This window comes from Alosa pseudoharengus, unplaced genomic scaffold, assembly GCF_046254945.1.
Source record: "Alosa pseudoharengus isolate Yale_2024_CS ecotype anadromous, Long Island Sound unplaced genomic scaffold, YU_APseudo_1.1 YU_APseudo_1.1_scf_17, whole genome shotgun sequence".
Taxonomy (NCBI): domain Eukaryota; kingdom Metazoa; phylum Chordata; class Actinopteri; order Clupeiformes; family Clupeidae; genus Alosa; species Alosa pseudoharengus.
The window spans coordinates 3695462-3717961 of NW_027468640.1; the positions used below are offsets into that span (position 1 = coordinate 3695462).

A 22500-nucleotide genomic window follows, 5' to 3' on the forward strand; every position below is an offset into this window, starting at 1 on the left:
TCTAGACTTAAAAATAGGGAGGGTGTCTGCTAGTCGAATTGAGGAAGGAAGATTATTCCAGAGGAGGGATGCGCGATAGCTGAAAGCTCTGCCTCCTACTGTAGTTTTTGAGATTCTTGGAATTACAAGAAGGCCAGTATTCTGTGATCGTAGCGGTCTAGGTGAGTTATATGGGACTAGGAGATCTTTAATATATTCTGGTGCCTGGCCATTAATGGCTTTGTATGTTAGAAGTAATATTTTGAAGTCAATGCGACTTTTAACAGGCAGCCAGTGTAGAGATGCCAGGATAGGGGAAACATATTTTTTAGTTCTAGTGAGTGTGCGAGCAGCTGCATTTTGTATAAGCTGTAGGCTCTTTAGACAGGTCAGCGTATAGAGCATTGCAATAATCAATCCTTGAGGTGAAAAAAGCATGGATTAATTTCTCAGCGTCTGATAAGGATAAAGACTTCCTTATCTTTGAAATGTTCCTTAAGTGATAAAATGAAGTTTTGGTAATCTGTTTTATGTGATTACTTAGTGATAGGTCTTGGTCAATTGTAACTCCTAGATTTGTAACACTTGTGGATGAGGATAGTCGAAGATCAGTAAATGTAGCCTGTGATGAGGATAGGATATCCCTCGTCTTTTTAGGACCTAAAACCATGACTTCTGTTTTATCGGAGTTCAAAAGCAGGAAATTATTTGTCATCCATGTCTTTATGTCTCTTATACATGTGTCAAGTTTGGTTAACGGAGTTAATTCGTCAGGTTTTATGGAAAGGTATAGTTGTGTATCGTCTGCATAAGAATGAAATTTAATGCCATGTTTCCTAATTTCTGAGCCTAGAGGAAGCATATAGAGAGAAAATAACAGGGGCCCTAGTACTGAGCCTTGAGGCACCCCATATTTTACCATAGTCTGGGTAGATGGTTTATTGTGAACCTGTACAAATTGTCTGCGGTTGGAAAGGTATGATCTAAACCAAGCGAGTGCTGAGTCTTTAATGCCTATCGAATGTTCAAGCCTGTGGAGTAGTATGTTGTGGTCTATGGTGTCAAAGGCAGCACTGAGGTCCAGGAGGACCAATATTGATATATGTCCATTATCGGCAGCGATGAGGTCATTAAAAACTTTAACTAAGGCTGATTCAGTACTGTGGTGAGCTCTGAAACCAGACTGATATAATTCTTGGATTTTATTCATATGCAAGAAGGTACCAATTTGTTTCGACACTATTTTTTCTAGTATTTTTGACAAAAAAGGGAGATTAGATATAGGCCTATAGTTGGCCAGGTTGTTAGGGTCAAGGGTAGGCTTTTGAGGGATGGCTTAATAACAGATAACTTAAACGACTGTGGTACATGGCCTGATAGTAGTGAGTTATTTATAATCTGGAGCAGAGCATTGTCCAAGAAAGGGAGAGCATTCTTCAGAAGATGGGTAGGAATAGGATCTAGTAAACTAGTTGTAGATTTTGATGAAGAGATTGTGGAAGTGAGGTGTAATATGTCGATAGGTGTAAATGAATTCAACGTTGTTCGTCTCATCGTCTCATCTATGTGTGTGTCTTGTGCACTGCTGTGTGTGTGTGTGTGTGGTGTGTGTTCTGTGCACTGCTGTGTGTGTGTGTGTGTGTGTTTGTCTTGTGCACTGGTGTGTGTGTGTGTGTGTGTGTGTGTGTGTGTGTGTGTGTGTGTGTGTCTTGTGCACTGCTGTGTGTGTGTGTGTGTGTGTGTGTGTGTGTCGTGCACTGCTGTGTGTGTGTGTGTGTGTGTCTTGTGCACTGGTGTGTGTGTGTGTGTGTGTGTGTGTGTGTGTGTCTTGTGCACGGGTGTGTGTGTGTGTGTGTGTGTGTGTGTGTGTGTGTGTGTGTGTGTGTGTGTGTGTGTCTTGTGCACTGCTGTGTGTGTGTGTGTGTGTGTGTGTGTGTGTGTGTGTGTGTGTGTGTGTGTGTGTGTGTGTGTGTGTGTCTTGTGCACTGCTGTGTGTGTGTGTGTGTGTGTGTCTTTTGCACTGTGCTGTGTGTGTGTGTTTTGTGCACTGCTGTGTGTGTTTGTGTGTCCGTGTGAGTCTCTCTGCGTGTGTGTGTTCTGTGCACTGTACTGTGTGTGTGTGTGTATGTGTACAGTTAAGAACAAAAGTATTCATGTTAATTATTAATAATATTAATATTTATTAATATTTGTCAGGGGTATGAATAATTTTGTTCTTAACTGTATGTGTTGTTTCTGTGTGTGTGTGTGTTGTTTTTGTGTGTGTGTGTGTGTGTATGTGTTGTTTCTGTGCACTGTGCTGACGTTGCATGTCATTTCCTGTCCCTGCAGATTGTGAACCTCATCGAGGAGACCGGTCACTTCCACATCACGAACACGACCTTCGACTTTGACCTTTGCTCGCTGGACAAACCCACGGTGCGCAAACTGCAGAGCTACCTGGAGACCTCCGGAACGTCGTGAGGCCTGTCCGCAGACCTGTCATTCTCCGGTTCCTCCGCTTAGAACCTGTTATGTGGGGAGGAGAACCCACTCGCAGACGCTGACCAAAAAAAAGAAAATTAAAAAAAAACACAGAACGTGTTGTTGCAGAACCAGAAGACAAATCCCAAGAAGAGAACGCAGAACCAGAAGACAAATCCCAAGAAGAGAACGCAGAACCAGAAGACAAATCCCAAGAAGAGAACGCAGAACCAGAAGACAAATCCCAAGAAGAGAACGCAGAACGCAGAACTCACCCTGAAGCCTTTCCATGTTCCCATGGCAACCAGGACACACGTGCTAAAGGACTGTGGGCTCCTCATACGAATGTTCATATTGTTCCCTTCTGTGTGTGTGCGTGTGTGTGTGCGCGTGTGTGTGTATGTGTGTTTGTTCTTCTGTTTTGTTTGTTGTGACGAATGCATGTTTCAACACTGCCTTGCAACCGCGTCCAGCTATTTATTACATTTTTCAACTTTTCAGGTGTGTGTGTGTGTTTGTGTGTTTTGTACAAGCGAATGAGAAGCATTACGTGTGTGTGTGTGTGTGTGTGAGAGTGAGTGCTCTATAGCGATCTTGTCTCTCTGGCTCAAGCGGTGGGTGAGTTGGAGTTGCGTCTCCACAGGAAGAGACATCTTTGTGTTTCTCTGCCCCTGCTGTGGCCTTCAAAGGGCTGAGGTTCAACTTCACGCACACAACACACACACACACACACACTTACACACACACACACACACACTTACACACACACACACACACACACACACACACGTGTCAGAGAACCCTGGGGAAATGCCTTGCCTAATACACACACACACACACACACATACAAGCATACACACACCGTGAACTGCTGTTCTGATTTCAAGTGATATCAAGGTTAGGTTTACATAAATGTGTCTGTTCCAAAGCTGAGGTTCAACTGCCCACACACACACACACACACACACACAAGTGATATCAAGGTTAGGTTTACATAAATGTGTCTGTTCCAAAGCTGGACTGCAGATAATGGTGATGTGTTTCAGAAAGAGCGCCGACAGCAGATCCAGAGACCTTATTTATTTGGCCCAGGAGACTCCCGGTTCTGGGGTCTTTAGTCGGTCCAGGAGACTCCCGGTTCTGGGGTCTTTAGTCGGCCCAGGAGACTCCCGGTTCCTTTTGCTTTGTTAGTCTTGTTCTGTTCTCCCTCTGCGCTTGTGATGGAACCTGATCTTTTGAGGTGAACTCGTCTTGCCTTTGGGGTCGCTGTGACAAAAGCCACCCAGGAGGAGAAAACTAATGCAGAAACAAACATGGGCCTTGTCCTCACAAACAAACAAACAAACAAACAAACAAAAACAGATTGTGCTGACGAGACACAGCACCTGGCTCTGCTATGCTTGAAGACACTCGGTGGCGGCCACCTCTCCTGACGTTCAGGAGCGGACGCACGGTTGTCCACGCTGTCATGGCGACAGTCGACCAGTAGGGGGGGCTGGACATATTGGCACTGTATGTAAGTAGTGTATGATTTACTTTCCTTTTTTTTTTTGGTAATTTGTGGAAATGTGTATTGCTGAATGATTCATACTGTGTATATTTTTTTACCTTAATTTCCCTAATTCCATTTCTAAGCCCAAAGAAGTTTGTTTTTAGTTTATAAATATCATGATATATTGTTTATATGTGTATATAAACTTTATATGTGATGAAATGACGTCATTGTCCTTTTTTGAAGGGTGTGGGTTTGGTGCTCATGAAAGGTTATCAATTGAATTATGGCCTCAAACATCTGGCTGTGTGTGTGTGATATCTATCTATCTATCTACCTATCTATCTATCTGTGCTTTATACATCACTGATATCCTTTTACAAACGTCACCTTAATATGAATGAATAATTGACCACACTTTTTGATTGCAGAGATTGAACACACATGAAATGGATTGTATGAATGAATGGCATTTAAACTATGCTGAATTTAACCTGTTTGCATCAAGTTTAGTTTTTTAGTTCTCCAGACAGTTTGGATGTGTTTGTGTGTGTGTGTGTGTGTGTGTGTGTGTGTGTGTGTGTGTGTGTGTGTGTGTGTGTGTTTGTGATAGAATGCAGACAGGCTAACCTGTTTGCTAACATGCTAACGTATTTTCTATCTCAACTAATCAAACTCCCCATAGTGTGAGCGTAAAAGTTAGATTTATGGGCTACATCTGGAGACCTGTTCAATCTGAAGAATCTCAAGTTTGGGAAGCTTGGAGCCGTTTATTTGGAAAAATTGACCTGAGACGTTTTTCCCAGTGAAGAAGAATCAGATCGCACCCACAGACGCAGCTCTGCAGCTGACTGGTCTACAGCAGCGTTTGTGGGTCTAGTGGCCGAGTCTGCTCGTAGTAGCTCTGAGGCTGAGCAGCGCTTTGGCTAGGCTACCAGCATGTTAGTTACAGCGCTTTGGCTAGGCTACTAGCATGTTGGTTACAGCGCTTTGGCTAGGCTACCAGCATGTTAGTTACAGCGCTTTGGCTAGGCTACCAGCATGTTGGTTACAGCGCTTTGGCTAGGCTACTAGCATGTTGGTTACAGCGCTTTGGCTAGGCTACCAGCATGTTGGTTACAGCGCTTTGGCTAGGCTACTAGCATGTTGGTTACAGTGCTTTGGCTAGGCTACTAGCATGTTGGTTACAGCGCTTTGGCTAGGCTACCAGCATGTTGGTTTTTTAATAAGAAAGCTCTCTCGCTCTCTGGCCTCTTCGCTGCCAGATAAAATAAATGCAGTGATGGGGTTTTATTTTATGGGGCTTGGTAATAATAGGATAGCGTGATTCCATACGCCGCAACATAAAAGAACGAATAAAGGCAGCCGGCGATGAGGAGTCAATAAACAGTGGAGGGGAAGGTGAGGATCTCTCATCTCGGGTCGCGTTACCCTGCTGTAACGAGCCAACACACATACACACACGCACACCCGCGGCTTAGTGAGGTGTGTGCGCTGGCTAGAGGGGCCCCACCACCGGCTAAACGAGTGTTTCTCCCCCACGTGGAACTTGCCCACAGCCGGAGTGTGTCGGGGAGAGAGGCTTTACACCGCTGCTGCCCCAGCAGAGGGGAAAAGTTCAGCAAGCAGTTTATTAATACACAACTCCACTCCTGGGTCACGACTGCAAGCTCCTCTCTCAATCTCACTCACTCTCTCTCTCTCTCACACACACACTCACACACACTTAGGGCAGAACCGGCTGTGCTTGTGGAGTTTTATGTTTGCACAACTGGGTGGTCGACCAAAGACTGGGTTTTGGAGTTCCTCCAAATCTTCCATTTTATGAAGGGGGGCTGTGTGTGTGTGTGTGTGTGTGTGTGTTGGGGGACATGGGGTCATTTAAAGCCTTTTATCCTGAAGGATGTCATCCATCTCTGTCTCACTGGTTGCAGTCCTTATAAGAACTATTGTGTGTGTGTGTGTGTGTGTAGGAGGAGACGAGAGCCTAATGCAGCTGTGTGTGTGTGTGCTCTATAGCCTACTGCACACATGGTGGCATATCTGAAACATCACTCCAGAACCAAAGCTGATATCCTGTTCAGTTACTGACCAAACCTCACTGTGACGGAACTGCTTTGAGTTTCGTCTTCTTTTTGGGTTTTGGCCACAGAGTCAGAAGAACAGCAGCGATGCGGTGAAAAATGTTGATTTAATTTTAAGGCTTACCAAATCACAGCAAGCAAGTACAGGTGATTAAGGGGAATATACTAAACAAAAATAAAAAATAGTTCTAAATAGCTACGCAAAAAAACCGTAAATATGGAATAAACAGTTCTGTTTAACTATCTCAGAGTCACTAGGCCTACACGTCAAACACACAGGACTGGACTAGACTAGCCCTGACTATCTCAGAGTCACTAGGCCTACACGTCAAACACACAGGACTGGACTAGACTAGCCCTGACTATCTCAGAGTCACTAGGCCTACACGTCAAACACACAGGACTGGACTAGACTAGCCCTGACTATCTCAGAGTCACTAGGCCTACACGTCAAACACACAGGACTAGACTAGACTAGCCCTGACTATCTCAGAGTCACTAGGCCTACACGTCAAACACACAGGACTGGACTAGACTAGCCCTGACTATCTCAGAGTCACTAGGCCTACACGTCAAACACACAGGACTGGACTAGACTAGCCCTGACTATCTCAGAGTCACTAGGCCTACACGTCAAACACACAGGACTGGACTAGACTAGCCCTGACTATCTCAGAGTCACTAGGCCTACACGTCAAACACACAGGACTGGACTAGACTAGCCCTGACTATCTCAGAGTCACTAGGCCTACACGTCAAACACACAGGACTGGACTAGACTAGCCCTGACTATCTCAGAGTCACTAGGCCTACACGTCAAACACACAGGACTGGACTAGACTAGCCCTGACTATCTCAGAGTCACTAGGCCTACACGTCAAACACACAGGACTGGACTAGACTAGCCCTGACTATCTCAGAGTCACTAGGCCTACACGTCAAACACACAGGACTGGACTAGACTAGCCCTGAACAAGACTGACAAAGAGGTGAACATACAGGTGACCAGCACCATTCTGAATTACAGGTGAACACACAACAAACAATTAACACATAATTCACAAGACAGACTCTTAGACAAAATAATAATATTCCTCTATAAACTAATAACAGATTCAAACAAACATGGCATAATAAACACATACAAATAAGTACATACAGAGCAACATGATCAGGATTGCCCTGCTCCCCCCTCCCCTTGGCGCTACCCACTTGAACGTGGCCAATTCCCTCCGGAACACAATAAACGGTCTATTGTTTCCCGGCGGCACCCTTTTGCTGCCGGACAGTCAGAAGGAACAGACAAGGGGGCAGGCGAATTCCCGGAAGTAGAAGCATCGATGTAGCGGTGGTTATCAACTCTCTGCTAACCCCATAGAACGCCCATCCATTTAGGATTTTTTTGAACTCCCATAACTTCATATAACATATATCATGTGCCGATATTTTAGCTTCTGTGTTATCTACATAAACAATAAAAGGCAAAACAAGACTCGACTACCTCGTACGTAACGTTAGGTTACCATAAGAAGAATGTTTAGCATGTCCGGTTGAAGGGAAGCTAACGCACTGAAGGGAGATAACCGTATTGTTTGGATAAGAAGCGTAGTCCAGCCAGCACGGAAACTCGTGAACAAAGCTATGTAGCCTACAATAGCATTGTAGCCTATGTTAAGGTAAAGCATAGAGGCAAGTAAACCTAATGGAAAAACAGTAGTTTTACCGTTAGGTAGTCTAACGATAATCATTTCAGAGGTTTTCGATGGATTGACATAGGTCAGAAAAGTGGAAAGAAGATTAGCCTCAAGGCTATAACTTTTTTGTTTTGTTTTACCATGACTGTTTTTGAAGATGATCATGTGTGGTAGTTTCAACATTAACACGACTTGATATCACTTGTGAGGATGATAATAATAATGCATAAATAAATGTTTAACTTTGATGACTTTGAAGGCGAAGGAAGTGTGAGAAGAATTTCTGTGTAGCCTATCTATCATATGAGTTACAAGATTCAGTTCGATGGCTAACGTCACGAAGTTAAGTGCGAGTCTGCGCAGTACTGGGGGGACCAACTGAAAAATGACTCAGTACCCTCCCATTGAGGACGACGGAGTCTGTTCGTCCATTTCTTTTACTGTCTATGGGAACAGAATGCAGCAGCAGCCGCCGGTAACCCAACATGCAAACACCTTACACAAAAGTTTGTGCACCAACTTTGTATAAATAAAATGTTATGCATAGTAAATAGTCTTTGTATAGCCGTAAATTCCGTGTATTTGGCGCGGGTGACATTGTTTAAAGAGTTCGTGCATTTGTTTGTGTGTGTGTGCGCGCGTGTATCAAACGTATCATAACCCATAGTTTGTGCCGACAGGGCGCTAGATATGTGCGGTCACATTTGGGACCGTCACACTCACTCAGAACCAAAGCTGAAATCCTGTTCAGTTACTGAGCTGTACTCACCAGTTGGACCCTCAGAGTTTTTATTTTCATCATCATCTTCCTCCTCCTGCTCATCATCATCTTCCTCCTCCTGCTCATCATCATCATCTTCATCCTCCTGCTCATCATCATCCTCCTCCTCCTGCTCATCATCATCATCATCCTCCTGCTCATCATCATCATCTCATCATCATCATCCTCCTCCTGCTCATCATCATCATCATCCTCCTGCTCATCATCATCATCTTCTTCCTCCTCCTGCTCATCATCGTCCACATGAAATGGTTACCCCAGAAACAACAGACTCTGAGACTGTTCCAGAGATGGCCACTAGAGCAGATTATGAGTGTTAGCGGTACGTGCTTATGTCCTTGAGTGGCAGCCTTAAAATGGTGAGAAGAGGGAAGTGGGGTATTACCCAGATTAGTTTGTGTGTGTGTGTGTGTGTGTTGGGGGGGGGGGAGGGGGTGAAGAAGAGGGAAGGGTAATACCCAGATTATAGTGTGTGTCTGTGGGGGGGGGGCGAGGTCATCTATGAAGTGTTTGTGTGAGGAAGTACGAAGTGGCCTGCGTTCACCCCGATTAGCGTGTGCTCGTGGAGCTGAGGCCATCTAAACCACAGAGTATTAGCCCATTGTGTGTGTGTGTGTGGTAAGGGTTGTCTGTATATGTGGGGCAAAGGCGTCCCCCTTTACTCATCTGACACGCTGCTGTGTGTGTCTGAAGCTTCTCCCCACAGAGGTTCAATAGACAGCCAGGAGAAACAGACATTACTCTCCTGGAGAACACATGCATCATTCCATATTAGAATTAGGGTTCCTCTCCTGGAGAACCCGGGCATTATTTCCTATTAGCATTAGGGTTCCTCTCCTGGAGAACCTGGGCATTATTTCATATTAGCAATAGGGTTCCTCTCCTGGAGAACCTAGACATTAGCATTCCTCTCCTGGAGAACATAGACATTAGCACTCCTCTCCTGGAGAACCTAGACATTAGCTCATTAGCGTTCCTCTCCTGGAGAACCTAGACATTAGCATTCCTCTCCTGGAGAACCTAGACATTAGCTCATTAGCGTTCCTCTCCTGGAGAAACTAGCCATTAGCTCATTAGCATTCCTCTCCTGGAGAACCTAGCCATTAGCTCATTAGCATTCCTCTCCTGGAGAACCTAGCCATTAGCTCATTAGCATTCCTCTCCTGGAGAACCTAGACATTAGCATTCCTCACCTGGAGAACATAGACATTAGCATTCCTCTCCTGGAGAACCTAGACATTAGCTCATTAGCGTTCCTCTCCTGGAGAACCTAGACATTAGCCCATTAGCGTTCCTCACACACACACACACACTTATAGAGGAGGCAGCCTGGGATATTAGCTCACTGACTAGTGCACTCCCAATCTGTAACACACACTCACACATGTACTGTAGGCCTATATATGGATCATATGACATGTCAGTAGGGGGCGGAAGGTTCTAGATAGGTGAAGTGATTGGAGTACAGGAGTGTGGTTTGGCTTGGCTGAGGTGAACATTAAACTTCAGACGTGTTCAAGAAGCGGTTCGGCTCCTCGTGCTTTATTTCTACTAACGACCCCATCTAAATGAGTATACTCACGACCCTATCTAAATGAGTATACTCACGACCCCATCTAAATGAGTATACTCACGACCCCATCTAAATGAGTATACTCACGACCCCATATCTAAATGAGTATATACTGGAGCTGCCTGTAATAGCAAGTAGGCCTATTAACTAGTTGTGGCTATTTGGTCCTGGTCATTTGAAATGTGTCTTGAGTACCCTACCCCTACTCTTCAAGTGTTTCTGACTAAACCTACTCCTACTCTGTAAGTGTCTGACTAAACCTACTCCTACTCTTTAAGTGTGTCTGAGTACCCTACTCCTCAGGAATTTGGGGGCCCCAAGCAAAATGGACATGAAGGCCCCCCCCACTGCACGCAAAGCCTACAGGAACCACCGCATAGTCATACAGTTTAAGTTCACCCATAGTTTATATAAATAAAAAATGTTGACAGTGCAAATACTGCTGTTGCATATATATACTGTGCATTAGTTTTGAACATTTTGAACATTTGCAAAAACACCACCGTACCATAAAATCCAATGTCAGCTTCTTCCTCATGAATGGAGGATGAAGTTGATGGTGTACCTGGGAAAATAATTGAAAAAAATCTGAAATTACCTGTGAAGTACATTTGACCATTTCACTGTTAGCATATTGGAAAAGGTCATTAACAGCTCAGCTCAGTGAGAGAAATTCACTCTACCTTCATCAGTGGAGGTATCCTTAGGAAGAGCCTGAGGGCTGAGAAATTTAAGCAAAGCACCTTGAGGGAGAAAGAAAAGATATGTTAGCATTTCCATATTTTGATATTTAGAAGGGATGCAGCTGCTTTCACAACTACCAATGCTTACTGTAAAAACATCCCAAGCTAATGTTATACATTGACCTAGGCCTACTTGTAGCTTAACATATCATTTAAGCATTCTGCTGTTTGAGAATTAAAGACAGTAAACAGCTGGCGTGCATGAATTCTACTAGACATGAATGTTCCAGTCTGCTTTGATGCACGGAATTTATCGTGTGGTTTTCCTAACCCCCATTTGGTAAATAGATTATCACGGTCGAATAGTTAGTATAGCAGAGAAGCTATGCCACTTTCATCAAAACCTAGTTATGTCATTAAATACGGTAAACAGTGATTCTGGAACAGATCTGCGTCTTCCTTATCCCGTTAATAAATATATTACAGTATGTAACCATATTCCGTCCGTTCGGAAAAAAAAGTTGCGCTAACTGTTCTAGTTTGTTACAAGCAGCATGGACCGTCAGGCATGTAGTTAACAAACATTTTTTGCTAGGCTAGCCTTCCTGCTGCGACATTACACCATTTGTACAAGACAAGTAGAGCTATTTTATCCAGTGTAATTTATCACTTACCACTATCTTGTTTTTTCTTGTCATCCTCTTCCTTTCTCTTCTTTCTTTTCTGGCTTCCGGTCATTATGACTGCCGAGGTTTTATATTTTGCCGGCAGCAGAGATCACGAACCTGGCTGGCTGGCTGGATGCTGTCAGTGACTACTGAGAGGGGCCCCCTTGAGGGGGATCCCGGTATTGCCGGTAACAGTGTCGTTGCACTTCACTGCATTGACTATCAAAGGGGCGCTCACAGTTTGTCGTTGCATTTTATTCTTAACCAGTCATTGTCTTTGGGCCCCTGGCTAGCTCGGGGCCCCAAGCAATTGCTTGGTTTGCTTGCCTTCTAGCGACAGGCCTGCAACTCCTACTCTTTAAGTGTGTGTGTCTGAGTACCCTAATCCTACTCTAAGTGTGTGTGTCTGAGTACCCTAATCCTACTCTAAGTGTGTGTGTCTGAGTACCCTAATCCTACTCTAAGTGTGTGTGTCTGAGTACCCTACTCCTACTCTAAGTGTGTGTGTCTGAGTACCCTACCCCTACTCTAAGTGTGTCTGAGTACCCTAATCCTACTCTTTAAGTGTGTCTGAGTACCCTACTCCTACTCTAAGTGTGTGTGTCTGAGTACCCTACCCCTACTCTAAGTGTGTCTGAGTACCCTAATCCTACTCTTTAAGTGTGTCTGAGTACCCTACTCCTACTCTAAGTGTGTGTGTCTGAGTACCCTACCCCTACTCTAAGTGTGTCTGAGTACCCTAATCCTACTCTTAAGTGTGTGTGTCTGAGTACCCTACTCCTACTCTAAGTGTGTCTGAGTACCCTACTCCTACTCTAAGTGGGAGTTAGCAGTAAGACTCACGACCCCATCTAAATGAGTATACTCACGACCCCATATCTAAATGAGTATATACTGGAGCTGCCTGTAATAGCAAGTAGGCCTATTAACTAGTTGTGGCTATTTGGTCCTGGTCATTTGAAATGTGTCTGAGTACCCTACCCCTACTCTTTAAGTGTGTCTGACTAAACCTACTCCTACTCTTTAAGTGTGTCTGAGTACCCTACTCCTGCTCTAAGTGTGTCTGAGTACCCTACTCCTACTCTTTAAGTGTGTCTGACTAAACCTACTCCTACTCTTTAAGTGTGTCTGAGTTTACTGAGTACCCTAATCCTACTCTTTAAGTGTGTCTGACTAAACCTACCCCTACTCTTTAAGTGTGTCTGAGTTTACTGAGTACCCTACTCCTACTCTTTAAGTGTGTCTGACTAAACCTACCCCTACTCTTTAAGTGTGTCTGAGTACCCTACTCCTACTCTTTAAGTGTGTCTGAGTACCCTACCCCTACTCTAAGTGGGAGTTAGCAGTAAGACTCCGACTCCAGGCCCAGCATACGAGCTCTGTGAGTAGGGAGTGTGTGTGTGTGTGTGTTTGTGTGCGTGCTTGCGTGCGTGCGTGCGGGTCAGTCCCCCATGTATTTGGGCTGGATTACAGGGAGAGGTGTGTGTGTGTGCATGCGTGTGTGTGTGTGTGTGTCAGTCCCCCATGTAATTGGGCTGGATTACAGGGAGAGGTGTGTGTGTGTGTGTGTGTGGGAGTTATGAGCAGAGTTATGAAAATGTCACCAGTATCACTTACATGCTAAGCGCGGCTAATTCCATGAGCTAGCATGCTAAGCTAAGCGCGGCTAATTCCATGAGCTAGCATGCTAAGCGCGGCTAATTCCATGAGCTAGCATGACAAACTGGACCCTGCCCGCCAGCCAGACTCCTGCATCTGGGTGAGAACCTAACCCTAAGACCCCTGCGGTGTGTGTGCACAGTGTTTGTGTGTGTGTGTGTGTGTGAGAGAGGGTGAGTGACCATCTTTTAATCCACATCACGATCTCTCAAGGCAACACCTGTTCATTACTTCATAAATCCTCAGGCAGAAGAAGCAATGACCTCCCCCTAATACACACACAGTCTGACCTCCCACTAATACACACACAGTCTGACCTCCTCTACACACACACACACACACACACAGTCTGAACTCTCCAATACATACACACACACACACACACAGTCTGATCCCCTCAACACACTCTCTCTCTCTCTCTCTCTCACTCACTCACTCACTCACTCACTCACACACACACACACACACACACACACACACACACACACACACACAGTCTGAACTCTCCAATACACAGGCACACACACAGTCCGACCCTATGGAGTCAAAATAGGGTCTTTAATATTGAGAGCTTGTTTGTGTAACGCTGATTGGTTGGCAGTAAGCAATGTGTTGATTGGCTCTTCAGAAAGGCAGTAAAATTAGGGTCAAAAGTCTGTAAGCATTGCAAATCAGTTTCACAAGCTCGTACTTTCAGTGTTGCGCAGGAAAGCATCGCGTAGCGTCGCATAGGAGATTCACACACATACAAAGTATTTGTGCAGGTACATATTTTTTCCACACGTGTACAAAATATTTTTACAGATCCGCATTTCCACCCACATATGTACAAAAATACTTTTACAGGTACAACATGTCTTTGCACATACAGAACTTCTTTTGCACAGCTGCAAAACTTTATTACACATGTTAACATCTTTACACAAGCTCTCAATATTAAAGACCCTATTTTGACTCCATACGACCCCCTCAATACACACTCACACACACATACACAAACAGTATGAAGTCTCCAACACACATGTGCAGACATGTACAGTCTGCCCCCCCCCCACACACACACACACACACACCAAACACACACACACACACCCGCCAATCTCACACACACCCGCCAAACACACACAAAAACACTCTTTGATGGGTACAGGAAGAAAAAGGAGGGAGAAGTGGCATTAAGGTTCTGGCATGGTGGAGACACACACACACACACACACACACACACACACACACACACACACACACACCAGCTGCACCATCTCTCTGTCATGAGAGCAAAGTAAGAGCTGGTTCTCTTACTCCTCCGTCTCCTTTTCTCTCTGCCTCCAACACACAGACACACACACGCTCACACACACACACTCACACACACATACACACCTCTCTTTCTCTCTTCCTCTCTTTCTCTTTCCCTCTGTCTGTCTGTCTGTCTCTCTCCTAGACAGTAATTCTCTCAGCAGACATGCTCGAGGGTCGTCCACGGCAACGTGTCTCTATGAGACGTTGGCAGCCCACTCCTCTGTGTGTGTGTGTGTGTGTGTGTATCTGAGTGTGTGTGCGTGTGTCTCTGTGTCTTGGTGTGCATATGTGTGTGTTTGTGTCTGAGTGTGTGTGACTGGGTGTGTGTGTCTGTGTGTGTGTGTGCATGTGTGTGTGTGTGTGTGTGCGAGAGAGAGAGGAGGTGGGGGATAGAGAGAGGGGGATGAGTAGCTCATCTCCTTTTCTTGGACCAGAGGAGAAGAATGGACAGAAGAGAGGAGGAGAGGGAGGGAGAGAAGGGGGTGGGCTCTCTACTTTAGGGTCCTGGATTAACTTAAGCCATTTCACAGTGCAGCAGGAGGAGGAGGAGGAGGTGTATGTGTGTGCGTGTGTGTGTGTGTGTGCGTGCGTGCGTGTGTGTGTGTGTGTGTGTGTGTGTGTGTGTGTGCGTGCTTGTGTGTGTGTGTGTGTGGGCAGTTCACAGTCAGGGCCAACAGCAGGACATCCTGTTTGAGCTTCCCAATACCGCTTCCCCCAATAAAAGAGAGAATGCAGCTTACACACAAACACACACACACACACACACACACACACACACACAGACGGTCACACAGGCGGGAAGAGGAGGCTGTCCTTACCCTTGTCCTCAGAGAGCAGTCAAACTGATATTCTTAAAGCCAAAGACCTGACGAACACACACACACACACACACACACTCACTCTCTCTCTCTCTTTCTTTTTTTTTCTCTCTCTCACTTTATTTATTCCCTCTCCTTTTCCTCTCTCTTTCTCTGTGTCTCTCTCTTGTATCCTCCCTTTCCCGTTTCCCGCTCTTTCCCTGTCCCACTACATTGGCTTGTGCTTTCATGTACTATGTTGCCCAAAAGTATTAAATAAACAGTTATAGCAAATTAAATGATTTATTTCAAATATTCTCTCCATCTTTCTCTCTATCTGCCCATCTCTCATTCTACCTCTTTCTCTTTCTTTGACTCTTTTCCTTGTATCTTGCTCTCTTTCTCTCTCTCTCTCTCTCTCTCTCCCCCTTGTAGATCTCTCTTTCCTCTCTCTCTCTCTCTCTCTGTCTATCCTGCAGACTATGTGGACAGCGATACTGTTTGCTAGTTTGTGCTATAGATTATTCTCTATAGGACGCAGGCCAGGCGTATATGGACCAGCTCACAGATCTATAGGAAGCAGGCCAGACGTATGTGATCTATAGGATGCAAGCCAGACGTATGTGATCTATACACAGGCCAGACGTATGTGATCTATAGGACGCAGGCCAGACGTATGTGATCTATACACAGGCCAGACGTATGTGATCTATACACAGGCCAGACGTATGTGATCTATATGCAGGCCAGACGTATGTGATCTATCTCCTCGTGTGTATCATGTGTCATGCACACACACACACACACACACACACACACACACACACTCATCTCCTCGTGTGTAACATGTGTCATGCACACACACACACACACACACACACACACACACACACACACACACACACTCATCTCCTCGTGTGTATCGTGTCATTTCAACAGCACCGATTTCATGTGTTACAATCTACCGTGACATGGAATCTATTGATGTAATTTGGGTGGGGATAATGCACACACACACACAGAGACACACACACACACAGACACACTCTCTCACTCACACTCACACTCACACACACACGTTTGGATGGGGATAATGCGCACACACACACACACACGTTTGGGTGGGTATAAAGACCTTTTTAAAAGCGCTTCTGATGTAGGGGTCCCTGGCATTCACAGGGAAGTAAAGGGGAGCCTACATGGTGGAGGTTTGCACTTGCAGAGGGAAGTTTGGAAGAATAAGAGTGTGTGTGTGTGTGCATGTGTGTGTGTGTGTGTTTGGGAGAATAAGAGTGTGTGAGTGTGTGTGTGTGTTTGGGAGAATAAGAGTGTGTGTTTGACCAGAGCTAATCCTGTCCTGAATTCATACTGACAATAAATGGATCACTCAGGAGGGAAATGATCGAGATACAGCGCAGCTGCACACACACACACACATACACACACGTACACACACATACACACACACACACACACACACACACACACACACACACACACACACACACACACACACACACTCAGACAGATACACTAACACACACACACACTCAGACAGATACCCTAACACACACACTCACACACTGGTAGATACACAGACACACACACACACACACACACACACTCAGACAGATACACTTACACTGCATACATACACTCACATACACAACTAGATACACACACACACACACACACACTCAGACATACACAGTGCACACCAGTGGCGCCTGCAGCTGTACGGCCGTACGCACTGTGCGTACCTTCAAGCTCCGCGGGGGGAGAGAGAGAAAGAGAGAGAGAGAGAGAGAGAGAGAGAGACGCGTTAAGAAGTTTGTGTGTGATCGGGGGCGGGGCAGGGATGGGGTTTGCGATAGAGAGACCGGTCTAGTAGATGTGTGAGTGATCATGACAACTGATTGGTTACTGGAAAAGTAAAAAATTAAATTGTATCGCTTGCCCCCTCGCTGTGTGTCATCAGTGTCGATTCCCTCCAAATTGAAAAACAGCAACTATCAGTCAGTAGTTCTACCATACCGTGTGCGATTACCAGCATAAAAATTAGTAAACGAAGCTTCAAACAAATGAGTTTATTTCAAACATTTTCTAAAAAGCCTAAATGCAATGATGCACAGGCGTCCTCTGCTTGCCAGCCGTCTCCGGTACTGTCAAAAAACGGCTAGCGGCCAGGCTAAGACACAGTCCTCCAACTTGGTGCCCATTAGATCGATCAGTTCAATAAATCCCTTCAATAAATCAGTTCCGTTCAAATATGTTAGCGCTTCTTATGTTATGCGCTTTTTTTGTGTTGATGTGTTGGGGGGGGTGGGGGGGGGTGGCGGGTTCCGATGTCTGTGCGTACCTTAACATTTAATCCTGCAGGCGCCCCTGGTGCACACACACCCATTTATGTGAAGCTTCCTGCTCCCTGAGTGATTTCCTCTCTCAGACTAAGACGCCATTGTCATCACATTTGCACACACTGACTGAGTGAAAGGGCCAATCATATGGCATACACACAAACACACACAAACACACACACACATGCATACACACACACATACACACACACATACACAAACACACATACACACACATGCATACACACACACATACACACATGCACACACACACACAAACACACACACATACACATGCATACACACACACATACACACACACATGCACACACACACACACACGCATACACACACACACACGCACACACATTAGCACACACACACACACACACACATATGCACACACACACACACACACATTTGCACACACACACACACACACATTTGCACACACTGACTGAGTGAAAGGGCCAATCATATAGCTCAGCTAAGCAGCGTCCAGAGCCTTTCTTCTGGGGACCACCACAGTGACCCCCCCCCCACACACACACACACACATACACACACACACACACACACACACACATGCATCCACGCACACATACACTCACACATACACACACCCACATACACCCCCACACACACACATACACACACACACCCACATACACCCACACACACACACATGCATACACCCACACACACACACATACACACACACACCCACATACACCCACACACACACATACACACACATACACACATGCATACACCCACACACACACATACACACACACACCCACATACACCCACACACACACATACACCCACCCCCCCCCCACACACACACACATACACCCCCCCCCCCCCACCCACACATACACACACACACACACAAAGCGCTTTCAGATATAACCTCCGGAGTATATGCGGAGGTTTGTCAAACGGAGGTCCTACCCTTCGGATGATTCAGATATGATGCTAACCTGCGGACCTTATACTGACCTTATACGGACGTATGTGTGAACGACATACACGCACATTACAGAATCTCCGTGTGGTTGTCGAGTGAGGGGTGGGGGCTTGTAGAGTTCACAAGATGCGAGACATGACGCAGAATATATGCGGCCGCTGCCTGTCACAGCTGCTTTTTGTTTACAAAGTGTAGCCTATGCATTATGTAGGCTAAAGAAGAGAAATCTATTGTGCGTAGGCTAATACTTGGAGTAGGCTAGTCACGTAAGTGCGCACTTGAAATTGACCTACAGTATTTGTATGTGTGCTTCGAATAAACACATTTATCTGTTTTCAACGATATGTACCAGAATTACTTGGCTATAGAACCCCAAATCTGGTTTGCGTTGGAGAGAGAGAGCATGCACAAACTTTATGGTAGGCTACCAGCCAATTCAGCAGGCTAACTCAAGACTTCAAGGCCATCATACAACGTTTTTAAGCAACAAACAAAATACTAACATAACAGTGAAGTTGTTGTCTGCATCTTTCCAGGTTGGAGATTTTCTGGACAGCACTATGCCACTCCATCATAACACTGGCATTTAAGTCAGATCTAACCACATGGACGCACGAAAGAAACGTCACCAACACGCCCTCTCACTAGGTGTGAATTTTAACCGCATGTTCTACGCCTCGTTCAGACACAGCACATTTACATAATGTCCGGAGGAAATACTAGGTGGGGAGTAGTAGAACAACCGGCTAAATTCGGACTTCCATATGACCGGTTATGTCGTTCAGATATACGGCCCCACCGTTTAACATCGGCAGAACCTCCGGTCTTACACGTATGTCTGAAAGCGCTTACACACACACACACACACACACACATACACACCCACACACACACACAGATGCACGCAGGCCTGTGTGAGTAGTAGTGGGTGGCAACACTGGGGCTAAAATGAATACAAATGAGCTTTTTCAAAAATCAGATCAAGTTATGTAAAGAACAAAAGCAAGCAGACTTCAAAGGTGGGGGGGGGGGTGTTTCTGATTGTGTGTGTGTGTGTATGTGTGTGTGTGTGTGTGTGAACATGTGTGTGTGTTTGTTTCTGATTGTGTGTGTGTGTGTGTGAACATGTGTGTGTGTTTGTGTTTCTGATTGTGTGTGTATGTGTGTGTATGTGTGTGTGTGTGTGTGAACATGTGTGTGTGTGTGTTTGTGTTTCTGATTGTGTGTGTGGAGGTGTGTGTGTCTGCATCTTTGAACATGTGTGTGCTTGTCTGACTGTGTGAGTGTGTGTGTGAGTGTGTGTGTGTGTGAGGTGGGCTGTGTGTGTGTGTGTGTGTGTGTGTGTGTGTGTGTGTGTGTTTGTGTGTGTGTGTGTGTGAGGTGGGCTGGGTGTGTGTGTGTGTGAGTGTGTGTGTGTGTGTGTGTGTGTGTGTGTGTGTGTGTGTGTGTGTGTGTGTGTGTGAGGTGGGCTGGGGGTGTGTGTGTGTGTGTGTGTGTGTGTGTGTGTGTGTGTGTGTGTGTGTGTGTGAGGTGGGCTGGGGGTGTGTGGTGGTGGTGGTGGCATGGGGGGCAGTTGGATCGTAGCCCAGTCTCCGTTTGCTTTGTGATTTGATGGTGTGGGGGCTTTACTGAGTGTGTGTGTGTGTGTGTGAGTGTGTGTGTGAGTGAGTGTGTGTGTGGGGGGGAGGGGGGTCTGTTAGTTGCTCTGAGCAGCCCAGTGAACCGTGACCCCAACCAGCCCACCCGTCTGTGTTAGTGCACTCACACACACACACACACACACACACACTCACACACACGCACACACTTTTACAAGAGCAAAACAGCACATAGGCACATGCTCACATTTATAAGAGGAAAGGAAGGAGTGAGAGAAAGAGGGAGGAGAAAAGAGAGAGAGAGAAGAAAGGAGAGAAGGATAAAAGGAGAGAGAGAGAAGAAAGGAGAGAAGGAGAAAAGGAGAGAGAGAGAGAGAGAGAGAGAGGGAAGGAGAAAAGGAGAGAGAGACAGAGAGGGAAGGAGAAAAGGAGAGAGAGAGAAGAAAGGAGAGAAGGATAAAAGGAGAGAGAGAGAGAGAGGGAAGGAGAAAAGGAGAGAGAGAGAAGAAAGGAGAGAAGGAGAAAAGGAGAGAGAGAGAGAGAGGGAAGGAGAAAAGGAGAGAGAGAGAAGAAAGGAGAGAAGGATAAAAGGAGAGAGAGAGAGAGAGGGAAGGAGAAAAGGAGAGAGAGAGAAGAAAGGAGAGAAGGATAAAAGGAGAGAGAGAGAGAGAGGGAAGGATAAAAGGAGAAAGAGAGAGGGGGAAGGAGAGGGAGTCCTGAATATGGAATCTCCCTGAACTTGCCCATCCTCTTTAACTGTCTCAACCAGACGTGTGTTCCCTTGGACAAGGAGAACACACACACACACACACACACACACACACACACACACACACACAAAAGAGTGAATAGGTTGTTGAGCAGACACACACACTGTTACGTCCCTCCACTACCTTTGGTGGTGCTGTTGCTGCTGCTGCTGCTGTCTCCTTAATTGTGTGCAGGTGTGACCTGTTAGGTGGAGCCACCCCTTTAAATATCTGTGCAGTGGGCGGAGCCACCCCTTTAAATATCTGTGCAGTGGGCGGAGCCACCCCTTTAAATATCTGTGCAGCCGTGCAGTCGACGAACACTTGTGTTCCGCTACTGTGTTCCGCTGCCGCGCCTATTGTGTTCCGCTACTGTGTTCCGCTACCACGCCTATTGTGTTCCACTACTGTGTTCCGCTACTGTGTTCCGCTGCCGCGCCTATTGTGTTCCGCTACTGTGTTCCGCTACCACGCCTATTGTGTTCCGCTACTGTGTTCCGCTACCACGCCTATTGTGTTCCGCTATTGTGTTCCGCTGCCACGCCTATTGTGTTCCGCTATTGTGTTCCGCTATTGTGTTCCGCTGCCGCGCCTATTGTGTTCCGCTATTGTGTTCCGCTACCACGCCTATTGTGTTCCGCTACTGTGTTCCGCTACCACGCCTATTGTGTTCCGCTATTGTGTTCCGCTATTGTGTTCCGCTGCCACGCCTATTGTGTTCCGCTATTGTGTTCCGCTGCCGCGCCTATTGTGTTCCGGCTGCCGCGCCTGTTATTGGTCTTCCTGCATTGCTCCTATTTGGTTGTAGTTAATCTCCCACTTCCTGTTTTTTTGTAATTTACCCCATTGTTTAAATAAACCCCCTAGACAAACAAGCCCAATTGACATTTTTGTCATTCCATGTTGTGGCCAGTGTGCCTGGTCATAACACACACACACACACACGCACACACACACACGAGTGAAGAGGCATGCACAGACACACATGCACACACAGGCACACACACACACGCACACACGCACGCACGCATGCGCACAGGCTGTGGAGCACATACACACACACACACACACACCGATTGTGGAAAAGACACACACTCACACAAGCACGCACTCACAAACGCACAGGCTGTGGAGTAGACACACACACACACACACACAATCTCCAACCTTTTCCCAACACCACCTGACGTCCCCAAGCGTGTGAGTTTCCCGGTTCTCCACCTCCGGCCTAATGGCCCTGGTCTCCCTGTGTACTTCTCCTCTGGTCCTGTAGGGGGCGATAGTGGCCCTGGGCATCTGTGGGCCAGGCTTCCCCTGTGCACGGTAGCCCTGTGAACTTCTCCTCCGGTCCTGTAGGGGGCGATAGTGTGCACGGTAGCCCTGTGAACTTCTCCTCCGGTCCTGTAGGGGGCGATAGTGTGCACGGTAGACCTGTGTACTTCTCCTCCGGTCCTGTAGGGGGCGATAGTGGCCCTGGGCATCTGTGAACTTCTCCTGCGGTCCTGTAGGGGGCGTACATTTCTGTGATCTGGCGATGACATCCTGATGTGCGCTGGCCATTAAAATGTCATAAACCCGTAATGTGCTCTATGTGTGTGTTTGTGTGTGTGTGTGCGTGCGTGCGTGCATACGTGCATGTGTGTGAAAGGCA

General features: G+C 46.2%; 1 protein-coding gene and 1 long non-coding RNA gene across 2 annotated transcripts in view; one reads left to right on the plus strand and one right to left on the minus strand.

Moving 5' to 3' along the window:
- The window catches only part of mllt3 (MLLT3 super elongation complex subunit), a 39933-nt gene extending 37206 nt beyond the window's left edge, over positions 1-2727 (plus strand). Inside the window, exon 9 of the mRNA XM_076289558.1 lies at positions 2311-2727. Within this exon, the coding sequence (XP_076145673.1) occupies positions 2311-2442 (132 nt within the window). The 3' untranslated portion in view covers positions 2443-2727. The remainder of the gene's footprint in view (positions 1-2310) is intronic.
- A 7766-nt stretch (positions 2728-10493) lies between these two features.
- LOC143127911 (uncharacterized) lies at positions 10494-11483 on the minus strand. The gene is made up of 3 exons (XR_012987724.1): positions 11424-11483; positions 10750-10809; positions 10494-10631 (listed from the first exon to the last, which is right to left on the minus strand). It is a non-coding gene; the product is annotated as an uncharacterized LOC143127911 (long non-coding RNA).
- Between the last annotated feature and the right edge of the window lie 11017 nt (positions 11484-22500).